Here is a 12,470-nt window from a genome sequence, read left to right as displayed (position 1 = left end):
AGGAGAGAGGGGAACCCCACTCCTAGATTGCTGTTTGTCCTGCAGGGTCGCCCATAGTGTGGTCATCTGCACAAAGGCCACTCCTCTGCCTGTGCCTCCCGACACCATGTCGCTTCCCCTCTCTCTCTCCCACAGCCTTCACACCCCACAGGCTTGCTGGAAACTTACATAACAGTGCCCCCAGTGAGGTCCGTACATGGGTGACCACACACTTACTACCCAAACGAAGACAGTTTGAAACTGGAAGAGATACTATTCCTAATAATAATATTATCCAATACACAAGAACAGGGGCACCCAGAACACCATAAGCTTGTAATTGTTGGGGAATGTCTCACCACCTCTCAACCAAGCCAGTTTATTAGAAGGCCATCTCAGCCTTTTGTTAGAGTCCCACAAATGCCAACGGGTCACCTTGCCCGGCCAATACCTGCTCGTAGGAAAGCAGACAACTTCAGGGCAGTTATGGGAATGTGTATTGCCAAGTGAGTTTTCTAGCTCTACTACTAGCTCCAGTGAAAGAAATTATAGAATGAACTGGTCTTGTATGAAGATTGCTCTTAGGGTTGCACAGTGTCTACCCCTTTGTTTCTCAGGTGAAATGCAGGCACTCTCCGATCAAGTGCACACACTTAGTGTTTACCTACTAATCTGTAGGAAACAATTTAATATATTTCCAACACATCAAAGATCCTGTGTCCAGATATGACTGGTATCTGTCTCTCTTCGAACCCCACAGCACTTTCCTACAGAATCCAAGACTCTTCAAATTTACAGTCTCTGACAGGCACCTGAATATCCAGTAAACAAGGTAAGCAAGGCTTACTTGTTACCTAGCATATTGGGTATTTCACCCCTGTGCACATGAATTTGAGAAAGTTTGAAGGCTTTAATTGCACATGAAAGGATTAAAACACAGATACAAAAGCACACTGTCTAGGAGGTGGGACTAGAAGGTCTGACCCACGGAAGCCTGAGAGGACCACCAACAGGACAAAACTGAGGTCCATCTTCTCAGGATACAAAACACCAAATTCTATTTTTAACTGAAAAAGCAAGTGGCAGAATAATAGGAATAACTTGATCTCATTGGTGAAAAAAGAAAGAACAAAGAAAATCAATCCTCTACATCTGTATGATTGCAAATGCGGAGAAAATGTGTGCAAGGGAGCCCACTAGGTTGTAAGCATCATTAGCTTTGAAGCTCCAACTAGGGCTGGGAGGCCATAATTTTCATTTGATGTCCTGCTTAAATTTTTATGGGAAAAAATAAGATAATTTTTATATGAAGCTATTCACACATGAGACAAATTAGTTTACCTCGACTTTACAGAAATCACGTCAGGCCATTTTATTCTTTATTTTAGATAAACAACTCTGTCCTCAAAAGGCTCCAGAACCTCAAAGAGTGCCAACGGTCCCCAACTAGAGGCCACTGGATCCCACCTTTCCTAATACAAACTTTAACAAAAAGGACCGGCAGACTGTCACTTTGGTGTCTGTAGACAGCAGCCAAGTTTGCATGAAATCCCAAAGCTTTAAACATTTCCTTTATATATATATATTTTTATTGTGATTTGGGTAAAAATTTACAGGGCAAATTCACTTTGCATACAGCAGTTCACATACACTTTGTCTCATGACATTGGCTACATAAACATTTCTCTTAAAGGTGCTGATGACAGCATTTCCAGCTCCAATGAGAAGTCATTACCGCCGTCTCTGTTACTTACCTGAGAAATGAAGAAAGGATTCATCTCTTTTCTTTTTAGTACTTGCAATTAGGGCATTCGAGATTTCTTTAATAGAGGAGCTTTGCTAGACGACAACTTAAAACCTGTTCCAAAACCGCAGTGTTTCGTGTTATCATTGATATCAGAAAATGGTTAACAATTTAGTTTAGAACCTTTGACTTAATTTCATCTCGCGCCCCCACTTACCAGTCAATTATTTCCCCAGAGGAAAAATTCAGGACCAAGAAAGCTTTCTGGAGGTAGAGCCACCGCGGATTTCCCGAACCTGGCGACCAAGAGACCGCGCCCCACTGAAGCCCACCTTCCGCGGTCCTGGCTCTCTCGCCAGGCCCAATGACCGCCTCCCCAGCTTCAGCGCTGAGCCAAGTCCTGCAGTCTTTGGTCCCCGCGCCAGCCGCTAGTGCCCAGCCCCAGTCACTTCTGAAGGCGCAGGATCTGAGGTTCGCCCGAAGCCGGCCCTTCACCTTCATGTCCTTGAGGGGGCTTAGCGGCTTGGCATGGGGCATGGGGCCAGCCTGGCCATTACCGCGGGCAGTGCGCTCCAGACCTAGCTGTACTCATCTCTGAAGTTTACCACATCTCGACTGCTCTTGGAACCCCAGGCAGGCCCTGCGCCCCGCAGCCCTCACCACTTCCCCTGACCTGACACTGGCCTGGCGGAGAAACCGCTGGCTGCGAGGATCCCAGTGGCCTCGACCTCGCCTGCTGCGTCCTCGTCTAGTCCCCACCAACAGCGTAGCCCGTGTCCCGGCTCGCCCAATGACACTGCGGCGTCCCGGGACCGCAGGGCCTTTTCTGCACAGACTGAGTGTAGGAAAGCGCGATTCCTGCTGCCCTGCTCTACAGCCAAGTCGAGAACTCAGGCGCCCAGGAGCCGCCGATCCAAAAGGCCACACGGTTTGAAGGTTTGACGTCCCCTCTGAGAAAATACCCCGTCGAACCCTCCATCCCTGCCTTTCTCTGAGGAAAGAGGTTTGCTGTTCCCTTGTCAGCTCAGAAGGTCGAATTCAGGAGCGCAAAGCAGGAAGCCCGCCTTCAAACTGCTCCGGCTGAGCTTGCTCACAGATGCTGACTCCTGATCCAGACACGGCCAGCGTGGTCGCAAGCTGGACAGAAGTCTTTCGGCACCAGGTGGAGAAGTCCTTCGGCACCAGCTGGCCTCGAAATGTCGCGAGGCCAGCGCTCGACGTCATGGTCCTTTCATCCTTGTTACTGGGTGCGGGTCCGGGGGTTCAGAGTGATCTGCGCAGAACGCCAGAGTCCCCAAGCGGAGTTTTCGGCGGCCCCTCCTGCCCCACCAGTTCGGGAGATAGGTGCCAGCAGCGCTATCCCGAGCGACTATGGCCAGAGACTATGGCCGAGTTTTCCCCAACACACGCTCCAGCTCTCGGTCGCTCTCTCTCTCTCTCTCTCTCTCTCTTTGTTTAACACCAAACCTACGATCTTTACCTTCTAAATTAAAGTCTATCCAGAGTCTTGTTGAAATGTTTTCTTGATTTACTAGCACTGGAGGCCTAATCCTGGCGAGAGGGAATTGTCACAGCCTGCCCGGAACCCACAAAGGCCCAGGAGGATGGTAGGAGCATTGAAGTTGGAGTCTACCCCTTTTAAATGAATTGGGTGCGTGTGCATATGTGTGTAAAGATTTAGGTAGACTACTTATCTTGTCTGCTGTATGTACAAAGTGAGTGAATTTAAAGTCAGTGAGACACCGCAGTAAGTAGTCCTGACTGACTGGGATTAATTGAGATGTTGTAAAACGGATACCTTTCATCAACCCCCACAGAAAAAAATTTCGTCAGAAAATACCCAATTTCGCAGACTGGGGGAGGAGCGCGCAAGGGAGGGAGGGGCTTCAATAGTTTCATCTTACACAGTGGGGAGTCAAACCATTCCGCCTTTGTGATGGAAAGAGAAGGTGTGAAATCATACTTTAAATAGCAGTAGTAATTAATAGAAGAACTGGAAAAGGATATAATGCATTTGTTGGATAGAAGACGGTAGAAATTTCTTAGCTATCATAGCGGGAAGTCAATGTCTAAAAATGATAAATCTAGAATTAGTAGTGCAAGCATATTAATTAGTTAGCCAGAATTTCTAATATTAATGGAGGTAACGTCCCATAGAGCAAATATGGCATTGACCTGTGGAACTGGTGCTAGGGAAGAATGGAACTTTCTCCAACTTTTATTTTAAATTATAAATCCATTGTAATGTTAGAATTTTGCATGCTTGTATATTCCTTACAATTGAAATTGTTTGAAAAATTAATAAATAAAAATTAGGATTTATTAAAATTAGCAGAAGGATCCACTATAGAGTGAACAACTATAAAATTGTTCCTTCATTTTGCTAGTGTCTCAGGATTTTCTTCTCTTTGGCTGGTCCACTGTTGCCCTGGTGAAAGAAATCACTTCTGAGGACTAAGTGATTTAATGATTGGCTGGAAGCCAGAATTTATTTCTTAATTTGCTGTCCTCTCCCATTCCTCTCTGCTTATTCTTCAAAAATTCAGACTGTGTTCCCAAGACCATGGCCCTAAAACACCCTTCTGATCTGGAACTGAAATAATTCCTGGACCACCTTTCAGCCAAATAATAAGCCCATAAAACAAACAACACCCAAGAGGAATGTGTTCCTAGGAATGCTCAATTTTAAGAGATCAAAAGGTCAACCTTTGCCCAAAAGCAAAAATGAGAAGAAGGCAGGAAGAGGTAGAAACTTTGGATGAAAGGAAATGAGGAACCCATGGAAATGGGGAGAGTGCTCATACTTTGTAGGGAATGCAACCGATGCCATGGAACACTATGTACAAACTACTGAATGAGAAATTAACTTGTTTTGGAAACTTTCACCTAAACCACAAAAACATTTTTTTTTATTTTTTTACAAAAATCAATCCAGGCTTTGTTCAATTCTAAAGAAGTAAATTATGCGGTGATATGATTCAGGATCTGAGAAGGTAGGAGTGGTAGGAGGAAGGGCTGAACTGAAAAAATGAGTGTTAGCAGAGGTGATATTGTTTTCAGTGTATTCTAGTTAATGGTCTTTTTTTCATAAGACTTTATAGTCTTCATTCTAAATGGCAGTTCATATATATTAAGGCATTCTATATATAAAGAAAAGTCTAAGGAATTCTGGTGGCACAATGTTAAGTGTCTGCTAACCACCAGTTGGTTCAAATCCACCAGCTGCTCCACAAGATAAAGATTTACAATCTTGAAAATCCTATTGGGCAGTTATACTCTGCCCTGTAGGGTCACTCTGAGTCAGAATCAACTCCATTGTGGTGGGTTTATATATTGTCATTCTACCAAGCAGAGTATAAGGAAGCCTGATCTCTGTAAGTGACAATTATTTCTATTCTCATTTTGTAATCAAAGAGGCACAATTGTTCAAAGCTCAGAACAAAACGGAGATGATCTGTATCTCTAGCTAATATAGATGATATTTACAAGGTTATAAAATTATCAATCCATATGTAAAGAACTCAGGGGAGGCAAAAAAAAAAAAAAAAAAACCCTGCTGTCTTCTCTTTCCCAATAAAACCAAAAACCAAACTCACTGCCACCCAGTTGGATCTGACTCGTAGTGACCCCTCCTTGGGTTTCCAATTGCCCAACCTTCCTTCTGAGGAGTGGCTGGCGTTTTTGAACCTCCAGCCTTCTGGTTAGCATTCAAATGCCTTAGGCACTACACCACCAGAGAAATTAAATCCCTGAAGTCTGCAGAAGTAGATAATAAGACACCTGAAAGTAAACAACAGAGATGGGGAGAAACTATCCTTTCTGTGGCACTGCAAGCAATTCTCATTTGATCCCTACAACAATTCAGTAAGGCATGCAGGGTTATTCTAATTTTTCCTGCTTTCTAATGATGAGCAGACTAGAGTTCAGAAGAGATTAGTGACTTCTGCAAAACCATAAAGCTAAATGCCTAAGCAAGATGAATCTTCTAACTCAAAATGCGGAGCTTCTTTCTGGATCACTGTCACTCATGGCATTAGTCTGTCATTTTCTACTCAGTTGCTCCCATATCTCAGTCTCTTGGGTAAGTTCCTGTGCCTGACACATTATTCAGAAGAAAGGAATTTAGTCACTGATGATCATTTGAAATAAAGAGAGACAGACAAAGCAGGAACTCCCAAGTTCTCTCTAGAACTCCCAGTAAAAAAACTGTGATACCACTTACCAAGTGAGTTAGTCAATAAAGGTTTGATGAGCAATTAAAGTGCCAAATCAGGTGATACAGAAGGAAAGTGAGGCCAGCCATGCCTTGGGAGCTCTCCAACTAGCCAGAGAAGACCAAAACCTGCTCAGCTTACTGCATGCTTGCCACTTGCTGCTTTTCTTACCCAACAAGGTATCAAGGATGTGGGACAGCAGAAGGGGCATCAATCAGACCCACAGGCAGGTCCCAAACCCACTACCATGGAGTCCATACCGACTCATAGTGACCCCCATTGAGTTTCCAAGGCTGTAAATCTTTATGAAAGTAGATTGCCTCATCTTCCTTCTGTGAAGCAGCTGGTCAGTTTGAACTGCCTACCTTTTGGTTAGCAGCCCAATCAATGCCTTAACCATAGTGCCACCAGAGCTTCTTAGAGGCATTCCAGTTTTGTGTATTTACCCTCATCAGAATCTTCAGTCAGGAAGTAGGTCTTCAAAAAGCCATGTATTTGAGCAACATCAGTTTTAGGAATACTTGCTATGAAGTCAACTTGGCAAGATGTTTAAGACTTGGGCTACAGTGAAAACAAGATCCTCAAAGCTAGAATTCCTTCAGGAATCTGTTACAGAGTAAGTTGCTTTGTTTTGTCTTGTTTTATTTCAGCCACACTGCTCTTTATATCTGAGCTGCAGAGAAATTTTACATTAAAAACATTATCATCATAATAATTTATTAAGCATTGATCACATACTCAGCACTGCACTAAGAAATGTTTATTTTCAGTATCTAGAACAAACCTGGGATTATTGCTGATGGTGAGAGTTCAGGGTTTATGTAGGAGAAATGGGTGCAAACTGAATTAATTCAATAAAGCTGCCTGACAGTGCAGTACAAAGTTCACAGGAAACTTCTCACCATAGGGAGGGTGGGGATAGGTATTATAGGCAAAATTAAGGAGGATATACAGACTGGATCACAGAGCCAGAGGACCTGAAGAAATGTTGGACTGACCACGGGTTCCTTACTGTTGAGAAAATTGAGCTGAAACTTGGTTCCTCATTCTACACCGGATGAGGACTTGGTAGGGGCATCGGTGCTTTTCTCTTCCTTCCCCAGTCAAATATGCTGGACTCAGAAAGAAGCATCTTTTAAGCAGGAAGAATAAATTTGTGCTGAATGAATGAATGTAAACTAACTGTCTAATATTGTCAAAATAAATCAAAGGACATAAGATGAGGAAGGGAATGTTGGACATTATGTGACAAGCATAGTTTTAAGTATTAAAAACAAAATAAAAGCTGGCATTTAAAAATGCTAGATTGAATGACCAGAATTACTGTCAGATGGAATCTGGTGAGACCCCCAATACTGTGGTCCTGGGATACATTCTGGGCCTGGAATAAAGCTCACTCCCAGGGGTTAGCTCTCAGCCCAATAGTAAACAAGATGTACATGCAGTCCACTCAACCCAGGGTGATGCACCTATGTACTCTATAGAAATGCATACCTTAGAGCAATAGACCACAGGGCACCAGAGGGGCAACACTCACACAGGAGGAAATGCAGGATACACAGGAGTGCATAACTGGAGGCTGGGTGTTACTAGGCAGGGAAGGGAGGAGACTGGGTTAGGGTTGGGCATGGTAAATGGGGAGTGAAACTAAATGTACACGTAATGTAGTGATACCACCTTGGAAACCCAAGGAGGTGTCGCTATGAGTTGGTCCAACTGGAGAGCACATACAACAATGTTGAACGTAAAACAAATTCTTAAAATAATTTTTTTTAAATGCTAGATAAATTCTTAAAATAATTTTTTTTAAAAAATGCTAGACTGAGATGATGTATTTTGGTTCATAACCTCCCACCCCATTTTCTCTGAGTTACTTTGGCTTGTATGTGCTTTTTCTGGTATCAGCACAGATTTGAAGAACAACCTGATTGTTTGTAATGTGATTCAAACTAAAGGTACAGTAACCTGAGGTAAGTAAAAGTGATCATTTCACTATGATATCACTTCTTAGCTGTTTGTCTGGGTAACCTATGAGTTTAATATAATTTATTAGACCCACTAGTCCCTTTAATAGAGATGCAGTCAGGGTTCTAGTGGGAAGGAAAATGCACTCTATCTTTCTGGCTCTCTCAGAGGTGTGTTGATTCTATGCTGGTCTCCAGTTAGGAAATGACAGGGCAGCCTTGTGTCTATTTGATGATGTCACGTCATCCATCCTGTGTCTACACTTTACAATACACATTAACTTAAAACTGTGTTGGTGCCTCTAATGCATTCCAAAGCTTTCCCTAATTTTGCCACCATTGCCTAAATCTTCATGGAAGTAGATTGCCTTATCTTTCTCCAGCAGAGCAGCTGGTGGGTTTGAACTGCCAATCTTTTGGTTAGCAACCTAATGCTTTAACCACTTGCCACCAGAGCTCCTTTTTGTGATACAGTACATGCCCAGTTATGTCAACCTGTGTCTCAATCCTGAAGATTTCATGAAACCACTACAGCTATTCAAAGCACTACAGGAAACTGCTGAGCTTCACTGCCTACTTATAATGCTGTGAGACTGTTTCTTCTCCATAAAGGCCGAACAATGATACCCTATAGTTGTAGGGTTAGTATTTGTAAAGCACACTATACATACAGAAATCAACTATGGACTGTCCCCAAAGCTCAAGAGCTTCAGGAGTCAGATCCTGGATAGAGTTGAGAGGACAATGTGGAACAAAATTCAAAATCATAAAGACTACTGGTTTACCAGTCTGATAGAGCCTGATGAGACCACTGAGACTACAGCCCTTTAGTTACCCTTCAGGTCTGGAATTTAATATACTCCCATGGCTTCTCCAGCCCAAAAATAGACAGTCCTATAGGGTGAACATTTACATCAGGTAAATACACTCCTTAGAGCAATCAACCATGGGAAAACAGAAGGTCAGTGTTTGCACAGGGAGACTGCTAAGGGGACAGGAATTCACAGGAAAGAAGGACACAAGGAAGAGGTAACTTACAGGGAAGGAGTGAGAAGAAAGTTGTTACATTATGGGGAATGGCAGTCAATGTCATAAAGCAAAAAATATGTATGAACTGCTGTATGGAAAATTAATTTGCTTTGTAAACTTTCACCCAAATCACAATTAAACAAACAAACAAACTACAGGAGCCAGAAAATGTCACATATGCAGTTAACATACAGTGTCAATATACACTATTGGAATTAGATACTCAGGTTCATTAAAAGTAAAAGTCACGATACAAGTTTTAGTTTGATGAGCTCCTGTGATTCCTTCAAATTATTTTTAACCCAGCAACTGCATTTCCCAAAGTTAGAAACATGAGAGTTAAAGGCAAGTTCAGTGGAGATATAGGGTAAAGAAAACAAGCAAAAAAAGAAAGAAACCTTCTGTAGTAGGTCTGAAAGGTACTTTCAATAAGCAGAAAACCAAAACCACTTGGGTACTCCTCTTTGATTAAAGTGATATACTAGAATAAATAAATACTTATATAAGATTAACCATTACTTCATTGAGAATAAGGTCATTTGGAATGAATGGCATAGGTGCATTCCAAAAAGTTCCTTTTTTCTAGCAAATCAATTTGGAACAAATATAGATATCCCTAATACTCATTTTCATGACTTCTCTTTGAAACCAATGAGAAATCTATAGAAAACTATATATTAAAGATCACCACGTACGTATTTTTTTAAGTCTTAATGTTAACTTACTGTAACTTACTTAAATGTTTACTGACTGTAAAGGCTTAGCTCTTGGGTAAGATTGGTTAGTGTGACAAAGGCACTGGCAGAGTGAAAAAAGCAAAAAATTTACATTTTATTTGTAAAAGATTGAAAAGGCACACTCATGACAAAATTTCTTGATCAATAAACTTTCAGGAAATGAAGTCAGTTATTCTGTGACACATTCAAAACTGGTAAACTTAACTTGGAAATGGGGTTGACAATGCAATTGTAGACAAATCTTTGAACAAATCTTAAAACACCACCTCACATTCCTCCCAAATGTTCAAGTGGCGGTCAAAATAAATTACCATAAATTATATGCCAAGGCAACTTAAAAACAAAAACAGAACATGAGGCTGAGGATTTCCTTAGCTTCTCCAGGAAGTGTGTAACACTGTTTGTGACTCTGGGCTGCAGGCTCGGCAGCTCAGGGACCAGTCAAACGTCAGGATAATTGCAGTAATATACCGCAGAACTGGCATCGGACACCACTGAGGAGAGGGCCCCGTGACTGTCCGGCAGATTCACACTAGAGTCATGCCCCTGATAAGGGAGGCCCATCTCGGGCTTGCACACGAAGTGCAGATACTGTTCAAACTCCGTGCGGTCTACCTCCCCGAGGAGCTCGGTGGGCTGGTTTGGGTCCGTGCCGTCCCGGCAGGGTAGCGCATCGGGAGGGGGCGACGGCTGCCCGGGCCCGGGTGGGTGCTGAGGCTGCTGCATCTGAAAGCAGCGCGCGCCGCCCGCCGCCGCCGGCGAGCCCAAGGCACCATAGTACATGTGCAGGGCGCTGGGGGGCGCCAGGAGGCCCGACAGCGCAGGGCTGGCGGGATCAGGGCCGAGCCGGGGGTGCAGAGGACCAGTAGGCGGCTCTAGGGGCCCCCCGTAGTCCGAGGCCTGAGGATAATTGTAGGCGCCCGAGGCCGCCGGGCAGTCCGCGGGAAGCGCGGCAGCGAAGAAGGCCGGGTCAGGCTCCACGCCGTCCAGCGGGGACGTGTCGGGCGTGGGCAGCGGGTAGCTGTCGAGCTGGGGCGCGCCCAGGCCCTGGCAGTCGCGATAGTGGCCGCCTAAGTGCGGGGGCAGTAGCGGCGGGCCGGGAGGGAAGCCCTGTTCCGCGAAGGAAAGGCCCAGGCCGTCCATGCTCCCGCGGCCGCCCTCAGGTCCCAGTACGGCGGCCGGTGGCTCTGGTAGGCCATGCAGGAAGCCGCCCTCCACCCTCTTCAACCGCTTCACCTGCTTGCGGCGCCGCGGGCGGTACTTGTAGTTGGGATGGTCCTGCATGTGCTGCACGCGCAGCCTCTCTGCCTCCTCCACGAAGGGCCGCTTCTCTGCCAGTGTCAGCGCCTTCCATGATTTGCCTGCACAGGGAGATGAGAGTACTAGAGGTTACCCGCGCACTCTGCTCCTGGCCCCGGCTTTTAAGTGGGCAACTCCTGGGGAACAGGGTCAAGTTAAAGGAGTAAGGTCTGGGACGCTGACTGCTTAAAGTGAATTCCGAGCACTTAAGGACGGAAGATGCAGCCTCGATCCTCTGAACCCTCCCCTGCCTTCCTTTTACCTCCCCATCGCTGCTTGCCTGTCCCCCGGGCTTTCGAGAAACTGAATCACCTCCCCCAGCCAGTGAAGGGCTCCAGAACGGGTCAGGGGTGACCAAAGTCAGAGCCGACCCGGGTCAGGGACAGGGGTGCCCTCGCCGCAGCTCTAACTCTTAGGAGAGCCGATCTCCCCCGAATCACTGCAGCCCGCGCTCTCCCAGCCAACAGCACCAAAGACCAAGGCCGAAAGCCAGTTTGGAAAGTTGGGATAGCGGGAATCAGGAAGGAACGAAGGCCCTGGAGAAGGGCATGGGAGCAACACAATCCGGATCTAGGGACTCATGACCCAGTGACAAGCACTTTTAGGTTCCAGTAACCCGCTGAGCGCTTCACTTGGGGCCCTTGGCGCTGAAACCCTGCCTCCGACTCACCTAGCATCTTGCTCAGCTCCGCGTTATGGAGGTCTGGGTTCTGCTGCGCCAGGCGTTTACGTTCGTCCTTCGCCCACACCATGAAGGCGTTCATGGGTCGCCGAATACGAGACTCCCCCTTAGTCCTGCCCGAGGCCCCGGCTGGCGCGCCGCTACCCGTCGCCACCTCGCCCTTCACCTTCATGTCCCCAAGGGGGTTCAGCGACTCGGCCCATGTGCAGGGGCCTAGCCCGGCCATCACCGTGGGCAGCGCACTCCGGGTCTGGCTCTGGTCGTCACTGGCGTACCCCGCATCCGGGCTACTCATGGCGCTCCAGGCCGGCCCCTCAACCCGCAGCCCTCGGCCGGAATCGCCGCCTCCCCCAGCCCGGAGATGCCCGCGCCCGCCTTGGGAGGCTAAGAATACCACTGCGGCGGCCCCTGTGGCATCTACTCAGCTGCCTAAGATCCCATTTACTCCCAAGCCTCAGCGCAGCTCTGCGTGCCGGCCAGAGCTGTGACACTGTGGAGACCCCAGTCCGCAGAGCCTTTTCTGCCCCTCCGTGGCCAATGGAGCTCCGAGGGCGGGCCAGCGGGCGTCCGTAAGCCCACGCCCAGCCCGCTGCTGGAGTCCCAAGTCCGGGTTCAACCCCAAGCCCGCCCGTTTTCCCTCCCCCTGCCCCGCGTTTTGGGCTACACCTGCCCGGAGGAAAACTGGCTGGAGCCTGGCTCTGGCACTAAGTCCTCGCCCCTGGGGAAGATGGTTGTAAAATCTTTCAAAGATGCTTGCTGCTCTGCAGTTCTGATTAACAAACTAAGTACCCCTTAATTTAATAATTAAAAAAAAAAAAAAAA

At 46.2% G+C, this 12,470-nt stretch overlaps 1 protein-coding gene across 1 annotated transcript; it reads right to left on the bottom strand.

Annotated features, from left to right (window-relative positions):
- Nucleotides 1-10,108: 10,108 nt before the first annotated feature.
- On the bottom strand, nucleotides 10,109-11,943 carry SOX17 (SRY-box transcription factor 17). Its single transcript, XM_007952219.2, has 2 exons — nucleotides 11,637-11,943; nucleotides 10,109-11,028 (listed from the first exon to the last, which is right to left on the bottom strand). The coding sequence occupies exons 1-2, from the start codon at nucleotides 11,941-11,943 to the stop codon at nucleotides 10,109-10,111; spliced, it is 1,227 nt and encodes a 408-aa protein (XP_007950410.1).
- Nucleotides 11,944-12,470: the final 527 nt, after the last annotated feature.

This window comes from Orycteropus afer, unplaced genomic scaffold, assembly GCF_000298275.1.
Source record: "Orycteropus afer afer isolate SDZICR_OR568_19922 unplaced genomic scaffold, OryAfe1.0 scaffold00329, whole genome shotgun sequence".
In the NCBI taxonomy this organism is placed as follows: Eukaryota; Metazoa; Chordata; class Mammalia; order Tubulidentata; family Orycteropodidae; genus Orycteropus; species Orycteropus afer.
The sequence above is the reverse complement of the archived record's forward strand: the minus strand, read 5'-3'. Positions and strand labels throughout refer to the sequence as shown.

Coding starts and splice junctions, on each gene's coding strand:
- SOX17 (XM_007952219.2), bottom strand. CDS start 11,943: ATGAGTAGCCCGGATGCGGGGTACGCCAGTGACGACCAGAGCCAGACC. Junction 11,029..11,636: donor GGAGCTGAGCAAGATGCTAG/GTGAGTCGGAGG, acceptor CTCCCTGTGCAG/GCAAATCATGGAAGGCGCTG.